A 17853-nucleotide genomic window follows, 5' to 3' on the forward strand; every position below is an offset into this window, starting at 1 on the left:
ATGTAATAGTGAAACAGGAACATGAAGTCTCTCCTCAACTAGTTTTAGTACTCTATTCAAATCCTTTAATTTATCAGTATCCACAGATTAATCACATAGTTTTAATTAAACTAAATAACTTTTATTAAGAAGTTTCTGTAGAACACAAATTCCCTTAGTCGTCTTTTTAAATACTCATTTAACAAACACTTTAGTCTTAAAACTGTTATGCTCCAGTCTCTAGTTTGAAAGACTTGGATTCTATTAGTTATTTTTGTTTTGCAGACCACCGTTGTATCACCATTTTATTTTCTTTGTGATACAAAGAACAGGTGAAGTTACCTGCTCTCACAACTCTTTCTTAGAGATGTTGTTTTCTTGAAAGCTTTTCTTAGAGTTCAAGTATGGCAAAAAAAATTCAACACAATAGAACTTTGATTCACACATTTCCAGCTGAATCAATTTTGAAGATAGAAATAAATATTGTTGATTGTCAAGGCATTTGTATAAACTTGACCTCAATTTACAAGAAAAGCTGTGTTATCCAGCACTTTACAAACCGGAAAGCTCTATAAACCGGCATTTCAGAAGTGGGTGCAGCGTACGGGGTCTGAGAGGGAGTTTGGATGTGGGAGGGGGCTCAGGGCAGGAAGTTGCGATGTGGGAGGGGGCTCAGGGCAGGAAGTTGTGATGTGGGAGGGGTTTTGGGGTGCCGGATCCAGGCGGTACTCACTTCAGGAAGCTCCCTGCAAGCAGCAACGTGTCCGGAGAGGCGCGGCCAGTCGTTTCCATGTGCTGCCCCCGCTTCGCCCCGAGCACTGGCTCCGCAGCTTCCATTGGCCAGGGACCGCACCAATGGGAGCTGCAGGGTCGGTGGGGGCAGCGCACGGAGCTTCCTGGCTGCACCTCTCTGGACAGGTCGCTGCTTGTGGGGAGCCGCCTGAGGTAAGCACTGCCCAGATCCGGCAGCCCGCGCCACAAGCCCCTGCCCCAAGCATCCACCTGCACCCAAACTCCCTTCCAGGGCCTGTGCCCCGCATGCCCCCTTCCTGGCCTCCCAACTCCCAGCCTCTTCCTGCATCCAAACTCCTTCCCCCTGAATTAACCAGAATTTTTGACTTACCCGTTCCCCAAACATGCTGGATAACAAAGCTTTAACTGTATATTTTATACTGGATTCTGCATACTTTAAATATCAGAGGGGTATTAGTCTGGATCTGTAAAAGCAGCAAAGAGTCCTGTGGCACCTTATAGACTAACAGACGTACTGGAGCATGAGCTTTCGTGGGTGACTGCCCACTTCGTCGGATGCATGTAGTGGAAATTTCCAGGGGCGGGTGTGTGTGTGTGTGTGTGAGATATATATATAAGCAAGAAGCAGGCTAGAGATAACGAGGTTAGTTCAATCAGGGAGGATGAGGCCCTCTTCTAGCAGTTGAGGTGTGAAAACCAAGGGAGGAGAAACTGGTTTTGTAGTTGGGTAGCCATTCACAGTCTTTATTTCAAAGACACAGGAATCTCTGCTGCTTTTACATACTTTAAATGACCACTATACATGACTGCTGAAGAATTACAATAATATTTGATTAGATGTATGGTCTTGGTACACTATACTGCCTCCTTACTGTGTAGAATTCACCAGCAGCAGAATAGACTTGGGTGTCTTTTATGGCCATCACAAGAGATATTCTTCTTTGCTCTAAGCATACTCTCCCAGAGCCTACAACTCTAATTTATGTTGAAAAAGACCATAAGTATGAATCATCTCACACCCCAAGGATATTGTTTATGATCTACATAATTCTGTTAAAATCAATGCATGTGCTAAATAATATGCATAAGGTTGCAATTCTTTAATCATACTTTGCATTATAGCATAGGAATGCAATTTCTTGAAGTGGGACCTGCACAAGGGCCTGCAAAAGGGCCAACCCATTGTTCAAACTACATCAACAAACATTGGAAATTCTTGACACTTACTCACTAATCTTTTGAAGCACTTCACAAGGTGACTGCCAGGTGACTCGCTCCAGGCTTAGGAATCCGGTAGAAAACCATTCCGAAAGCATGCTCCTTAGCATGCCATTCATTTCCTTGAAACAGGAAGAGAAAAACTGACTCATTAGTTTGAATAAACTGGGTGCAAGATAACGACCTAGGAAAAGGCCATCTATTTCACCAACGATTTTTTGTTTACTTTTTTACCATTACCACACTGGAAGTTTTAAGCAAGTTATTGGGTCCATTTGAGGAAGCTAATTGCAAATCATCTGAAGCTCAAATAAATAGAAATCGTTTTAATCTAGAAATAAAATGAGGAAAATGTTTACAAGATACTATGCAGACATTCTCTACGGCGCGCTGCAGATTAAAACCCAAAACAGTTAAGTTGAAAAGGACACACCAGAACAGCATCTGAGTGGTCTTCAATCCTAACAAAAACTGAATCTCAAATCACATGTTTGCTCAGATGCATCAATTAGGATGCCAAAAACAAATCAAGGAGAAGGGTTTCAAATTGAATATCTCATGTAATATTCTGTCTCAATCTCTGCTGAATACTAAGCAGCTCACATATTAGGAAGGTTATTAGTATTAGATCAGTATTATGGTCAACATTCATAGATACCACTTGTCAACCAGGTTTAAAAAGAGTAAGATTCTCTAAGAAGCAAGCAAACCACTGAAGAATTTTTAAGTCACTTGCATACTGGCTGCACAAAGAATAAAATGGGTAAGTATTATCTATTCCAATGCTACCTATAGCACTGACAAAGCAGGAAGGACCTTTTCTGTATTGTTACCTTCAGGACCGAGATTATGTAGGCCAGGTGAAAAAAGCTTAGCTGAGTTTGCTTGTAAACCTTGGCAACTCAATTCTAGGGTTACCATATTTGAACTTTCAAAAGAGAGGACACTCCATGGGGGTAGCCCCGCCCCCATCCACTCCCTCCCACTTCCTGCCTCCTGACTGCCCCCCACAGAATTCCCAATCCATCTAATCCCCGCTGCTCCTTGTCCCCTGATCCCCCCCTCCAGGACCCCTACCCCTGACTGCCTCCTCCGGGACCCCACCCCTTATCTAAGCCTCCCTTCTCCTTATCCCTGACTGCCCCCCTAGGACTCCACCCCCTACCTGTCCCCTGACTACCTTGACTCCTATCCACCCCCACCCCCCCTAACAGGCCCCCCCCGAACCCCTGGCCCATCCAACCCCCCCCCCCCCGCTCCCTGTCCCCTGACTGCCTCAACCCCTCTCCACACCCCAGCCCCCCAACAGCCACCCTCCCCGGGATCCCTGACACACATCCAACTCTCCCTGCTCCCTGTCCCCTGACTGTCCCCCAGGACCCCCTGCCCCTTCTCCAACCCCCCAGACCCCTTACCGGGCTGCTCAGACCGGCACGGCGCGCTGAGGCTGTGGGAGAGGGGGAAACGGGGGAGGGGCTCTGGCTGCTGGAGGCCCCGATACAAGCGGCTCAATCCGGCCCAGCTGCTCTGCCAACCGCGCTGCGCTCTGCATTGGGAGGGAAATCCCGGACCTTTTTAGATTTTTACAAAGTCTTCTCGAACGGCTATTTAAAACCCCAAAATCCCAACATGTCCGGGATAATCTGGACATATGGTAACCTATCCAACTCACACATGGATGCTTCTGCTTTAGACAGATGCCCCTCAAAGAAATGGTAGGGAATACTGTTCACAGATAAACTAGTTGGGATATCAATCCTTGAAATGTTGTAGTATATCAGCACACTGACCTCTAGGGAAACAGAGTAAAACTCTCTCTGATGTTGCAAGACTTGAGTTTGTTCCAATTTATGGCTATACTCTGCCTGACCTTCAGAGTATTCTGTATTGCAGTCAGTAACCAAGTTACCAGAGAATCCCCTCCAATATTTCATTCATTCTCTGGTGCTGCTCTATTATGCCTAAAGGAACACTTTAAAAGAATGAATATAAAATAAACCACCACACACCATTTTCTAGATCACTAGCAAACAGATCATCAGAAATCACTTAAATATAATAGGTGCTCAGTTTCATATCACGATGACACGCATTAAACAGCACAAATAATTTTGCATCCCAAGTTACAAGATCTTTAGTTGTAATGTGCTATGTATTACTGTCCCTCTGTGTTTCCCATTTGAAGCGGAACATGATAAAATAAGTTATCAAAAGAAGATTCTGCAGCATAAAGAAAGAAAAAAATAGTAATGGGTAGGTTTGATTGATTCAAACAACAAATGTACTCATACCCTGGCTGTGTAAGGTCTGCAAAGACTTCCAATGAACAATCAGGATTCAAGTGACCTGTATCTCAAGAAGGTTAAATTTCAGACAGCTGTCTATTGGACCACATACAAGCACATTGTTGAGGAGCAGATGTAATTATGTACATTGACTATTCCATGCAAAGTTTCATTGCCACAATTATGAAGACAAACTCATTCCTGATATAGTTCCAGTCACTTCAAGGGACTTGCACTCTGGATGAATTTGCCCCACAGTCTCCTTCAAAAAGATCCCAAAACTACTTAAAAAACACAAAAAATAATTTTAGAAATACCAGTTAATAAAGCTGGCATGAGTAGGATATTTGCATCTCATTTTTATACATTTTGATTATATATTTATAATCACCCAGTGTATGTTACCAATGCCTAATTATTTAGTTATTAAATATGCATATTATGGTTGTGTCAAGAGATTTTAATCAGGACTTCAATGTACAAAACATTTTATAAACATAGTAATTGGCATGTCCCTGACCCAAATTACTTGCATTTTAAAATGAGAATCAACTTATGAAGGGTGTGGGTTGAGGAGACAAATCTCATTTTATATACATATTAATTTATACCATAATATTAGCTTTCCCTAACTACCCATCAGTCACCTGCAAGATGGCCTCTGAGCCTAGCAATAAATTGTTGGCAAGTTTCATGTCAGCACGAGGGCAAAACAGATCTTGAAAGGTGATATAAAAGAGAAGCTAGCAGTTTTATAGATCAGGTCAGGACGGGGATTACAAACTGAACATAAAGCACACCTCTTGAACTCCCATCTCTTAGCTTTAGTATCTCACATCACAGATCTGAGAACAAGTGCCAACATGTCTGCACCTAATGGCCCCCAAGTTTTCTACTACTATCTACAAACTACCGGTATGAACTAACAATTAACTTAGCTAAAGGTAGGCACTTGGAAACTGTTTCCAGAGAGCTAGGTCTGACACTCACCCAGTCTTCCTGGTCTGTGCAATACCACACAGTCTGATGAAACCGAGGCACTTGGGGCTCTCTTTTTATATCCTTGCATGCAGAACATCTGGGGCCCTGAGGGAGAGTACATGGGTGCTCCAACAGGTGGAGATTTTCCATTAATCCTGTTATATCAGCAGCACATCTCCCATTATTGGAAACGTACAGAGGCCTACTTGAAGAATTTCAAAATTATACATGTAGTTCACCTGCAATTCAACTGTCCCAATCATTCTCTTTCACCTCAGAAAGGTTAGACCTTGGTCAAGATGGTCCAATTTGAAAGATCCAAGCCACTAACTGATGTATCTTTGTTTTTATTGTTTGCACTATAGATATATATGCAATTGGGCAGCAGTAGTAAGGTTACCAACAGTATGAACAGACATGGCTCAAAAGCCTTACTTCACACTATTACATTTTTTACAGGGCACAGAACTACAGCATTAGAAATGTGGATTCCATAAATATTTACTTGTCTGTACTCTGGTAGTCCCCAGAGCCACACTCTGCATTGCTGTAAACCAGAGCATATGCAATTTAGAATATAAAGACTTTACTTTAGCACTATGTTTAACACTCTGGTTTTAGTAATATTTGAGCATGACTTTTGTCCCAGTTATGACCATAGAAGACAGGTCCTTCGAATTTTGTCTGTTTGAATACTCCTCATATTTTCCCCTTTGGCTTCCCCCCCTCCCCCCAGCAGAAATGCTAGTTTTAGGTGGATTAATTGTGACCAATCACAGGAAGCACCACTATCTAGCTCAGGGGTCGGCAACCTTTGGCACACGGCTCGCCAGAGTACACTCCCTGGCGGGCTGGGCTGCTTTGTTTACCAGTTGCGTCCACAAGTTCAGCGGATCATGGCTCCCACTGGCCGCGGTTCGCCGTCCCAGGCCAATGGGGGCAGCAGGAAGCGGCAGCCAGCACCTTCCTCGGCCCATGCCGCTTCCTGCCGCCCCCATTGGCCTGGGACAGCGAACCGCAGCCAGCGGGAGCCGTGATCAGCCAAACCTGCGGACGCAGCATGTAAACAAACCGGCCCGGCCCACACCATGTGCCAAAGGTTGCCGACCCCTGATCTAGCTAGTAGTACAATAACAATTTGTAAAGTGTTCTATTTTCAATTCTTATGGTTATATCAGATACTCACGCAGAAGAAAAGTTTTTTCTGGAGTATCAGATTTTAATTTCCTATCTTCCATTTATTAAACCACTTTAATAAAAGACAGGCCTGACATGGCTGAACATTTTGCATCAGAGAAACAGCTGAAATACTCAAGAGTAAAATAAAACTGGGAATAGGTTAAGGGGAAGAAAAGGAAAACAAAAAACTGGTGGAACAGCCAGAGAAAAGGAGATGGACAGTAACTGTCGAAGATGGGGCCGGGGGTGGAGAAATCTAATGATGGTCTTATTTTAAAAACCTCTACTTTCTGGGAGCCATGAATGCCTTTTTTTTTTTTTTTTTTTTTTTACATTTTTTGCATACAAAACATTTTGGCCTGTTATCTTTCTCTGCTGATTTTAATGTGGATCTAAGCAATTACATCTGTTTGCAACATTAGGGTCTATGCCAGTAAAATAACCAAAAAAAGAAATGAAATCAAACTAAATGTATCCCCATATACAAATGAACAAAGCTAGTTATCTTTAGTTTTGCTAGTTAATAGTGAGCTAGTGAATAATGTAAAGCTATTGACAAATTTATAGCATGTGTAGAGACCATTTTATTAATTCTAACCTTGTAACTTCAATCATTTTTTATATAAAGTATCAGCTTTTATTATGACTGACAAAATGTATATGATCCTTAAAAGATAAACTTCTCAAGATCAACAAGGAGACTAAAAACTTTTCAAATAAATGTGAAGACTTTTTCTGAGATCTTTTTCCTGCTAAAAGATTCACTTAGTGTAAGTTATGGACTTCATATTTCACTTTTATAACTTAGCCCTTCCAAAATGACAGTTCTAAGAGAACACTGAGATAAATACAATAGATCCTTCATTGTGTTTAGTCTTAAACCTGGTTTTCAGCAATAGTTTTTACCAGCAAACAAAATATAGTGAACTTAAAAACCATAACCTGAAAGTTTATCACTTTTCTGTGGACTAGATCAAAAGAAATAAAATTTTACGGCTGCTGTGACTCAAAATCCCCATAGCAAACTTTTCTACAATATGCATCATATCCCATTACTAGAAGATCTCTGGACCACAGGATAGAAGATATAAACCTTTAAATAGGATGTGGCCACACGCAGAGGTTAACAGAAGTCAGCTGCCTAACTCCCATGTAAATCTGGAAATTTTTTTTGAGTACGGACAAGTGAAGCAGCAGCATATGAATATAAAATTCAGCAAAGGGGTTAATAGCTTTGTAGCAACAATACACACCAAAGTACACGGTTGAATAAAATAATTTCAAAAAGTTATATTATTACAGTACATTATTATAATGAATTTTATCTTCATTTGCCTTCATCTGTGTTACAGAAGATTTGCAGATGCAGAATTACTTTCCAAACTGAAATGTTAATTCTTAACCCTAACCAAAGTATGAATCTCCTGCAGTGATGTTCTGTGACTATTTTTTTTACAGTAGTTTATATTATAGTGTACTCATATTTAAAAAGCATCAAACTACCAGCTGCCTGAACAGAGCATTTTTTACGATTAAGTACAGTTGAGCCACAGACTTTTAGGATGAATAATAGATCTATTTAACTTATTACAACACTCAGATAAAAATAATTCTCTGGTGCACCCTAGTTCACTAGAAGGTTTTTATAAACAACTATTTCTTGAAACACTTTCAAAAAGTGTGTGAACATTTTCTATAATATCCTAACTAAAATAAAAGTGGAAATGTTTTTAAAAGGCACACATCAAAGGAAAACGCTGTTGGCCAAAGTAATTGATACAAATAATCCAAAATGAAGACAGCTTTTATCACAAAAAGCATGTTTTATCCATTAAAATACCACGCTAGTAAAACTCTAATTTTGCAATTCCAGACTCTTCTTGCAGCCAATCTACCTAAAGTTATAATTAAATTAACTTTTCCCAGAAAAACTCCTAGAGCAAAGTTGTTGATAATGATCACAGTAATGGAGTTTGCAAGGTAAATCCCCAAATCTTTGCTTTTTTCCCAGACCTCATTTGCAAACTCAATCAAGTTTGCCACATTTCCTTCACATTAAAAATTTGCATATTCAAAAATCTCCCTTCTCACTTCCTCCCACCACAACGTTAACCTTTACTAACCTATGTTAGACAATGCATAAACTTCTGAGGCTGGCATGATTCAGTGACAAAGCAAACGCAGTAGAGACTGTTCAAGGACCCTAAAACAAAGCAGTCTTTCACCTTCAAAGACTAAGTATTACGACTCCTTTGCACTCATGGACTTTCAAACTACCTCCTTTTAGTGGCATCTTCCATACACATGCTGAAATGGAAAGTTGTTTGTTTGGGATTTTTTGAGGCATATTTTACAATACTACCTAAACCCTGCTGTAGATCTAAAACGGCCACATATCCTTTGCCACACAAAGGAGGAAGAAGTCAAAATCCAAAGTCTGACAGACTTTGCTGGCTTTCCTTCCCAGATGAAATTCTCAATCAGATTTAATATCATGTGTCAGATGTGTCATTTTCCAGCAATGTATTACAGCAGGTAGCTTTCTTTCAGTTGTACGTCCATCTGATCTATGCCCTAATTAGCAGGACTGTACAAAGAGTTATGTTTATAAACATTATGTTAATAAAGAAAACCTAATATGACTGAGAAACAAATGCACAACACAGAACAGAAATTATGTACATGACGTTTACCTCAAAGTACATATTTATGTTCTTATTCAAGCACATGCCCAAATAAATCTGTTAGTCTTTTAGGTGCCACCGGACTCCTTGTTGTTTTTGTGGATACAGACTAACATGACTACTGCCTCATACTAATCTCCCACTAGTCACAACAGCAGAACTACTTAATTCCTGCCGCTTGGCGGGAAGCTGGGACACAGACTTCTAGAGAACCATGAATGCTATTGCCTGCAGAGTATGGGGTCCTAGGGCAGAGGCTATTAAGGATTCTATTAAATATCTGCCAGACAAGACCTCTCCTAAATATCATTTCCATACAACCAGCAAGGAATGTCCTTAACAGGATTTTAACAACAAATTAATAGGTGATGCTGTTCCTTTACCAGTCACATACACACAATACGCTTAAGTGAAAAAATGAGAGTGGGGCCATAAAGGGCCAAATGGGAAACAGAGTTAACTCTCATGGGATCCCAAACTGCAAGAGAATCCTGCTATTAAAGCAAGTTGATAAATGGACTAAGAAAACATACAGAAAATTAAATTTGGCACTCGGACTTTCATAACTGAACAAGTTACTTTGTCATGAAAAGAAAAACTTTTTTTTCCTATTTTTGTTGCAGAGGAATAAGGGGGAAAAAAATCAATGATGAAAAAGGAATCTGTTGTAAAGTTGTAAGTGCATCATAGTTTGCATTATTTTCATTTATACTCTTCAGCCTGCCTTTAAAAGACAAAATTCTGTTGCTGCAGTGCTTATGTAATATTTTCTGATGGTTGGCCTTTTTCATTAATTTAAATACAACTTAAATACAAACAAAGGACTTTACTATTCACACTAGTTTTATGAATACCAGGTTTACTGAAGAGGCCGGAGGGCAGGAGTGTGCACTGCCCCACTTCCCACTACATCTGTCTCATCTTCAATAGAAAAGGAATACAGTGACATGGGAAGGAAGATGGACAGAAAGGACACTTCCAATTCTTCAGTTAGTAAGAACACGTATTGGAAGCTTTGAATATAATCAGAACCTTCCAAGGTCCCTCAGTAACAAACAAAACAAAATAAACACACACAGATGTGAGCAAAAAGAAAACTTAAGAGTTTAATCTCGTAAAAGTTATGTCTACACTGCAAAGAAAAGCCCACCGTACCAAGTCTCAGAGCACTTGTAGGGTTCAGCAGGATTAAAAATAGCAGTGTAGATGCTCAGGCTGGAGCTTGGGCTCCAAGACCCTCCCTGCTCTCCAGGTTTCAGAGCCTGAGCTCCAGCCTGAGATCCTAATGTCTACTCTGTTATTTTTAGCCCAGCAGCCCCAAACCATGCAAGCCCAAATCAACTGTCCCGGGCTGTGACACCAGATGCTGTAGGTTTTTCTTTGCAGCGTAGACATACTCCTAGGGACCAAGAGTACTAGCTTAACTCAAGCACAATATATGATATTTTGCAAGCCTCCCCACACAGCTCTTATACTCTACATATTCCAAACAAAACCCCCAAACCTCAACTACTCCTGATGAAACCATTCGATAGATAACAATAAAAACAAATAAATCTACATTTGTAAGTTGCACTTTCACAATAAAGAGATTGCATTATGGTATTTGTATGAGGTGAATTGAAAAATACTATTTCGTTTGTTTATAATTTAATCTTCAGAAAGAGAAAAGTTTGGTATAGGGAAGGTGTAGAGAGGGCTCTGAACAGCAAAAGGGAGAATCCAGCTCAAGAAACAGACTCTCAACAAACTTCACTCGTGTGCATTACAGGAGTCTATCAAGAAATTAACGACTCTATGGGGCATAGAAAAAGTTCAGCTTCTGTTAGGAATGTGGGAAGAAAGGGAAACTGGTAGGAAAGAAAAAACAATATATCCTGTCAGTGTTAAATAGCAGCGAAAACATCTCATATAAGCTTCTGTTGCTTGGCACTGATTTCCATAATGCCTGCTTCATTCAAAACAATCCATTTATTGAGACACTGTGTCAGTACTATTTTCAAAAACAACATTCTTCAATTGTCCACATGGCTTACTTTTATTTTGACTACACTCATGTTTGATGCTTTAAAGTAATCACACCTGCAAGATTTTTAATGGAAGGAAACTCTGGGGCTATCTCCTGGAAGAAAAACTCCCTTCCCTTCTTCCCTCAGAACACCAAAAAGCATTTTTGTGTACTCACAAGGGAAGAGCTATATAGTTACTACCAACATAATCTACAGCTGAACGTTTGTTGCTAGATATGTCTAAACAGAAGTTCTGCAGCTGGGTCAGAAGTATCTATCATCTTCTATAAGTCTACCAGGAAAACATTTACTGTTTCTTAGCAACTAGTCACTGAAGAGTCTAGTCATTTTCTCTGGGCCGTTAGTCATGATTCCGCTGACTGTTTTACCTTGGAATACTAATCCTGAATACAAATTCCTCTGTATTTGCAGGGTTTTCTTTTCTTTATACTATCCTCTATTCAGTGTATGTACAATGCCTCGTTCAATGTTTATGTTCAGATTCTTTGGTTTTCCTGCACTAAAAATTGGGACTTTTCTACTCAGTTTCTTAGATTTTGTTCACTATAAATAAAATAGTCTTTTGAACTAAAGCTGCCTTGATAAGGCTCATGACAGCTATGCCACTTAGAAAAAAAAAATACCACCACTGTGAATTATGCATAAAAAGAGGCAGTTCAGTCACATCAGGGCATGGCACCTATCATCATCCATTAACCAACAACAGTATCTAAGAGTGGGATACAGCCAGGCACACAATACCTGGGCAGCGTGTCATTATGGAACTGAATCAAATGAGGTGAACACAGAGGGAGATTTGCCTCTCTGCATCTTAATGATTATTATCTCAAACAGTGGACAAAAAAGGTATAATTTATGCAAACACTTCTGTTTAATTCAGTTTTTACCATCAATAGGCTAAACTGGCATGATTTAAAAACTGGACCAACTAAATCTATTAGTTATCCATTACACTGAAGATATAAATACTCAGGTATAACTATAGAATGATACATGTTGCATCCATTTCACCATCTACTACACTAATAATTCAATAGCAATGCACCTGTCGTAGAGAAATGATCACTAAATGGTCTGCCATCCTTCTATTTCAAACAATACCTGTAGATTTTGATGGAGAAATGGTCACATATTTAGTTCTAGTATTGCAGAATCCAGCTACCAGCCTTATCTTAAGTTCTGAGAAGACTCTTCTGTGCCATTTTCTATAGTCTAGTACTCCTCTTACAGCTAGGAGGAAGACAATAGGGGGCAGTAGGATTGTTTTTTTAATCATCTGCAGGAGTAGGCTCACTGGTTACTGAACCATCCCGGTAATAAAGGTAATAGGTAATAATTGGAGATATACCAATCTCCTAGAACTGGAAGGGACCTTGAGAGGTCATCTAGTCCAGCCCCTGCCTTCACTAGCAGGACCAATTTTTTCCCCAGATCCCTAAGTGGCCTCCTCAAGGATTGAACTCACAACCCTGGGTTTAGCAGGCCAATGCTCAAACCACTGAGCTATCCCTCCCCCCGGTGTTGTAACCAATACTGGGAATGAAGAATTGCTCTCAAGATACACAAATGCTGTATATACTTTTAAATTTAGAACCCCTGTGTTCTGCCTGATTGTTTCCACTAATCTCACATTCTCTTATGCTTTCTCTTTGGGAACCATGCATGCTTATTACCTACATTTTTCAAAAAGGTTTTTTTGTTTGTTTTTGTTTTTTTGAAGTGATTGGATGGAGCAGTAGCCATCAGGAAGTGGTTGCAGTTACATTTTGGACAGTTGCGTATGTGGCCCAGACTTCCAGCAGATGCAGTTCTTCCAAGATGCCCTTCCTCCACAACTGCCAATTATTCCAGGACTTCCATGGCTGTGCTCTAAAACATTAGATTGAGACTCTTAACATTGTAGTTAAAGTGAATAGCTTCTGACAGATCCAGGAAAACACTTCCCTAAATTCAGGCAACGAAATCTCTAGTCTAATTGCAAACCTAGAATGTTTCAGTGCCCACAGAACCATAATTCCACTCATGTGAAGAAGAAAAAAAGAGATGCTGAAAATAAGCACGTCACATATGCTCTTTACATGTTAATTCTTGGAAACAAGTTCAATGTAACTGGATGAAAAAATTAAGTACATTTACAAAAAAATTACCTTTGTACAGTGTCACTAAGCACTAAATTGAATTCTGTTCTGCATGTCCACAAGATACTCACATCTAGATGTTGAAAATACACATTGATTTTAGGTTTTGAATTTCTCTTTTCCTTGTTAACTGCATTCTATAATAGAAACAAAAATTCTGAATCTGATTTGTATTTTTTTTTTAAAAAAATCTAATATTTTGATAGTTTCAGTACTCAAAGGACAGACTACACAGGGGGTCAAATACAAGGGAAGTTATGTTACAAGTACATTTCATAACACTGAATTCGCTCCACGTGCTTTTATTTCAGAAGATGGCATGTCAGATTGTGCATTTCAGAATGTAGTTCTTTGTCATACTCCATAACCGATTATAAAAGACAAGAATGCATCTTGTAAACATTTCCAAGAGAAATGTTTTTTTTTTTTCAAACAAGATTTGTGATCAAAATCAAGTCAAGATAATTTCAGCTTTAAACAGGGATACCATCATAGGCTGAGTTAGGAAACCCCATTGCACGAATCCTCTCTACTGAACTAAAGGAAACAAGGCATAATATGATGGTGCCAAAGTCATTTTCCTGAAGAAAGGCTGCCAGAAAAAATAGGAGGGATGTGCCCCACCCATTTAAAATGAACAAAAAACAAACACATCACATCAAGAGACATCCTCTGGTCTCCTGTTAACTTACTGTGTTTAGCTATATAAGATCACTAATCAGAGAAGTTATCAACCAAGTTGTTTGTGTGTGTGTGGTGGTGGTGCAAAAATAAGAATTACAGTGCTGGCACATGAAATAAGATTTCACTCATCAATAGGCCAGCTGTGGACATAACATAAGGCAACTGGAAAAAAAAACAGCCATAAACTGAAAAAAAAAAAATCTTTATATAACTGCATAAAATTCACTAGTGCGGTGTCTCCTCCCAAACTTGATGCACTTGTGTGAAAGCCCCCCCACAAGGGGGGGGCTAGTTTGTTTTGTTTGTTTACCTCAGGCGTCCAGTCGATCGTGGCTCCCACTGACTCCACTGACCGTGGCAGGCCACTCCAGGGACTGCTGGAGCCAGCAGCAGCAGCCAGCCGGCCGCCACCCCAGCCCAGCTCCCCAGGCCCTCCCGGGGCCAAACCGCGTGGCCAGTGCCCAGATCGGCCAAACCTGTGGACGTGGCGGGTAAACAAACCGTCTGGGTCCCGCCAGCTTTTCCCAACAAAAAGTCTCCCAAGCGGAAGAATCACTAGAGAAGAAGAAAGAAGAAGAGAAAAAATTTCATACTGAGCAAACAGGAGTTGCAGAATTGCAAACAAAAGCCAGCAGCTACCACACTATCTTTAAAAATATTTTTTTCAAAAAAAAAAAAAAAAAAAAAAAATATACTGGGAGGTTCTACTGTAGTAGCTTCTTAGGTTAGATCTACACTGGGAGCATGCCTCCCAGCCTTGATAACAGACACACTCTAACGCCACTTGAGAAAGCATGCTAAAAATAGCAGTATCCATGTTGCTGCCAAGCGGCAGCTTGGGCTAGACACCTGAGGTCAGACCCAGGCATTTGGGCCAGCTTGCCACCTCCAAGGCACCTCAGGGTGACATCTTCTCCTAACATCTTGCTTCATTAGCATTACCACACCTCTACGCAGCATTTTGGAGTGTGCCTTCAAGCTAAGATCAACATACTAAGGGCGTGGCTACACTTGCACTTTATAGCACAATAAAGTCTCCCAGAGCACTCTACCTTACTCCCCACCACACTGGCAAGGCACGGAAAGTGCTCTGACTCCCTGGCTAGAATGGTCTTGGTACTCCACCTCCCTGAGATGATTAACAGCTGTTGCGTATTGGGTGAATCGCTGCAGCTCCAGTGTAAACAAGGAGTAACGTTATTACACACTGATTGACCTCAGGAAGCATCCCATAATCCTTAACTGAAGTGGTCTCTCTTGTCTTTGTTGAGAACTCGGGAGGCGCAAGTGCCCTTTCAAAGCTCCGGTTCCGAGACGGGATGCATATCTGGTCCGAGAAAAAAACAAACAGCTACTGTTTGCCTTTGAGTGAGTGAGATAGAGGCGGGGAGCTCTGTTTGGAGTGCAGGCTGCACTCCACACACACACACACACCCTTTTGAAAAGCACATTGAAGCCTCTTGAATGCTAGGATAGCTGCCCATAATGCACCGCTCCCAATGTAGTTGCAAGTGCTACAAGTGTGGCCACACCAGTGCGCTTGCAGCTCTCAGTGTGGACAGACTGGAGCGCTTTTCCTAGTGCGCTCTACAAAGGCTGGTTTAACTTAAAGCGCTCTACAGCTGCAAGTGTAGCCATACCCTCAGGACAATGGTATTCATGCTAGTACTCTACAAATAGCTCTCTAGACAGCACTCTGAATTTGTGGCTCCAGATCTGAAGCCCACACCCCTCTCTACGCTTCAGAGTCCAAGCAACAAATACAAATCTCTAGCTATTTTTAGAGCACTAGTGTGAACTCAACTAAGCCTGCCAGCTCAGGTTGATGCACTGGGATTTCTCCAAAATGCTGTGTAGACATACCCCGTGTGTCCTACCAAAGTAGCTAAAGCACATCCTTGGCATCAGAGTACATTCACCTCACCAGTTATGTCATACCAAGCCAGCTATTCCACCTCCAAAATGCAAATTCTCTCACACGTTGCAGGACGTCCACAAGCGCGTTGCTTCATGCCAATGCCGCCCCTTCCTTCTGGCTCTTCTAACTACTAGCAGAGACACAACAGCTCCCATCTGCAGCCTACGCCATGGTCAGCTGGTCTTCCCTGTGCCATGCCCATGTCGCCTCAGCAGTGCATCTTTCCCCCGCAGCATGCTGGGTTTCCCACCCCTCACACCATCCTCATCATTATTTGTATTGCAGTGACACGCCCTTCGACAGTAATTGGGGGCCCAAGGTACATCCTGTTTGCTGGGGCCCACCGCCTCTCATTTCACTGCATTTACACAGACACTGGGCAAGGGGCTGAGGAACTCTGGGCCCCGCCCCCTCATCAGCCCTGCACCTAGAAGCTCCCCCCTCCCCGCACCCCATTGCCACCCCACCCGTGGGCCCCCCCGCTCTCACCCTGACGTGCGGCCCCTCCGCATGCCGCGCCGCCAGCGCCTCCACCAGGTCACCCCTGAGCTCCATCAGGAAGCGGAGCCCGCCCTCCAGCCGGCCCAAGTGCTGGAAGAGGCCCCGGTAGCGGGGGCTGAGGTAGTAACGGAGCCGGTCCTCGGCCTGCAGCAGGGCGCCCGGCTCCCTCTGCTGCTCCCGAGCCTGCAGCACCTTGGCGCTGAACTCGGCCACCCGTCCGTGGTCCACGCCGAAGTCCTGGGCCAGGCGGGCCAGCAGCTCCGCCCGCCGGGGCCCGGCCTCCAGGGCCCTGTAGGAGCGCATGAACTCCGCGCTGCGGAGCTCGGCCGGCGGCGGCGCCTTCTCCCTCGTCTCGTAGGGGGGCAGCGGGGGCACGGAGCGGCTCAGCAGCTCCTCCATGGCCAGGCTCGGAGCCGCTGGGCCCGAGCACAGGGAGGCGGCGGCGGCGCCTGGCCCTGCTAGGCCCGCGCAGGGTCCCGTCACTATGGAAACGCCGCTAGGCCGCCTCGGCAGGACCCACGGCCGACGGAGCAGGCGCGGCGCAACCAGAAAAGGGCCCAGCCGGCTCATAGTGGCCAACCCGCACCCGGCCGGGACCCCTCCGGCAGCGGCGCCAGGCTCCTCTCTACGCCGTGGCAGTACTAGGCCGCAGCGCTTTCAGGTGGCATCCAAACAAAGAGGCTGATTGGGTGGCATTGCAGATTGCTGGTGGCGATAGCCAATCAGAGACGGAGTGGGCGGGGCGTTAGAGTGTGGCCTTGTCTGCGTCTGGCGGCCATCTTGAGTGTGGCTTGGAGAGCTAAAGGGGGGTCGGACCCGGCTCTTCCTCGAGGGGGTGGGAAGCTATGGCCGCGTCCCGCCTCTCTTCTCGCCCAGACTTGGCGCTCCGCACCCATTTTCGAGTCTCTTCCCTGCTGCAGCAGGTTGTATCAGCCCCTTCCCCTGCAGACACCGCTTTTCCCCTTCCCTCGCTGTGTCCTTCTCCTCGGGTAGCACGGGCCGCCATCTCGTCCTCCAGCTTCCCCCTCCGCCACACTCATCCCTCTCACTCCCGTCTAGGGGGATCCCGCTTTCAAAATGAAAAAACAGGACATATGCAGGAGCCCCGCCCCTGCCTCCTCCTCTTCCCCAAGGCTCCGCCCCCTGGCCAAGCTAAATCCCAGAGCCAGCTCCTGATAAGAGCTGCCAGGGAGGCCCAGTTGCTGTGAGGAGCTTTCCACTGGTCCTGTGCAGGGGGGTGGGGTGTGCAGTGCAAGTGTAGCCTCGGCCTGTGTTCCCACTCCCTGGGGCATGCTGCCCAGGGCAGATGGAGGGTCTAGGACTCTGGGGCTCCCCACAGCAGCCTGGGCTCCCTGGGCAGCTCTTACTACTTCCCAGTTCTGGCTTTTGGCCTAGCCAGGGGCAGGGCCTTGGGTGGAAGAGGCTGGTCCCACGCCTGAGCCTCGGGCAGGCATGGAGTGGCATTACAGGGAATCCAGGCAGTAGTGCAAGTAGGGTGGTACT

At 43.5% G+C, this 17853-nt stretch overlaps 1 protein-coding gene across 2 annotated transcripts in view; it reads right to left on the reverse strand.

Moving 5' to 3' along the window:
* The window catches only part of MLYCD (malonyl-CoA decarboxylase), a 49576-nt gene extending 32493 nt beyond the window's left edge, over positions 1-17083 (reverse strand). Inside the window, exons 1-3 of one of the 2 annotated variants that reach the window (XM_039503580.1) lie at positions 16339-17083; positions 13319-13384; positions 1960-2072 (exon numbers count right to left, since the gene is read on the reverse strand). In XM_039503580.1, the coding sequence (XP_039359514.1) occupies positions 1960-2072; positions 13319-13384; positions 16339-16920 (761 nt within the window). In that variant the 5' untranslated portion in view covers positions 16921-17083. The remainder of the gene's footprint in view (positions 1-1959; positions 2073-13318; positions 13385-16338) is intronic. The other variant, XM_039503581.1, reaches the window with a different exon arrangement.
* Positions 17084-17853: the final 770 nt, after the last annotated feature.

This window comes from Mauremys reevesii, linkage group 16 (genome assembly GCF_016161935.1).
Source record: "Mauremys reevesii isolate NIE-2019 linkage group 16, ASM1616193v1, whole genome shotgun sequence".
Taxonomy (NCBI): Eukaryota; Metazoa; Chordata; order Testudines; family Geoemydidae; genus Mauremys; species Mauremys reevesii.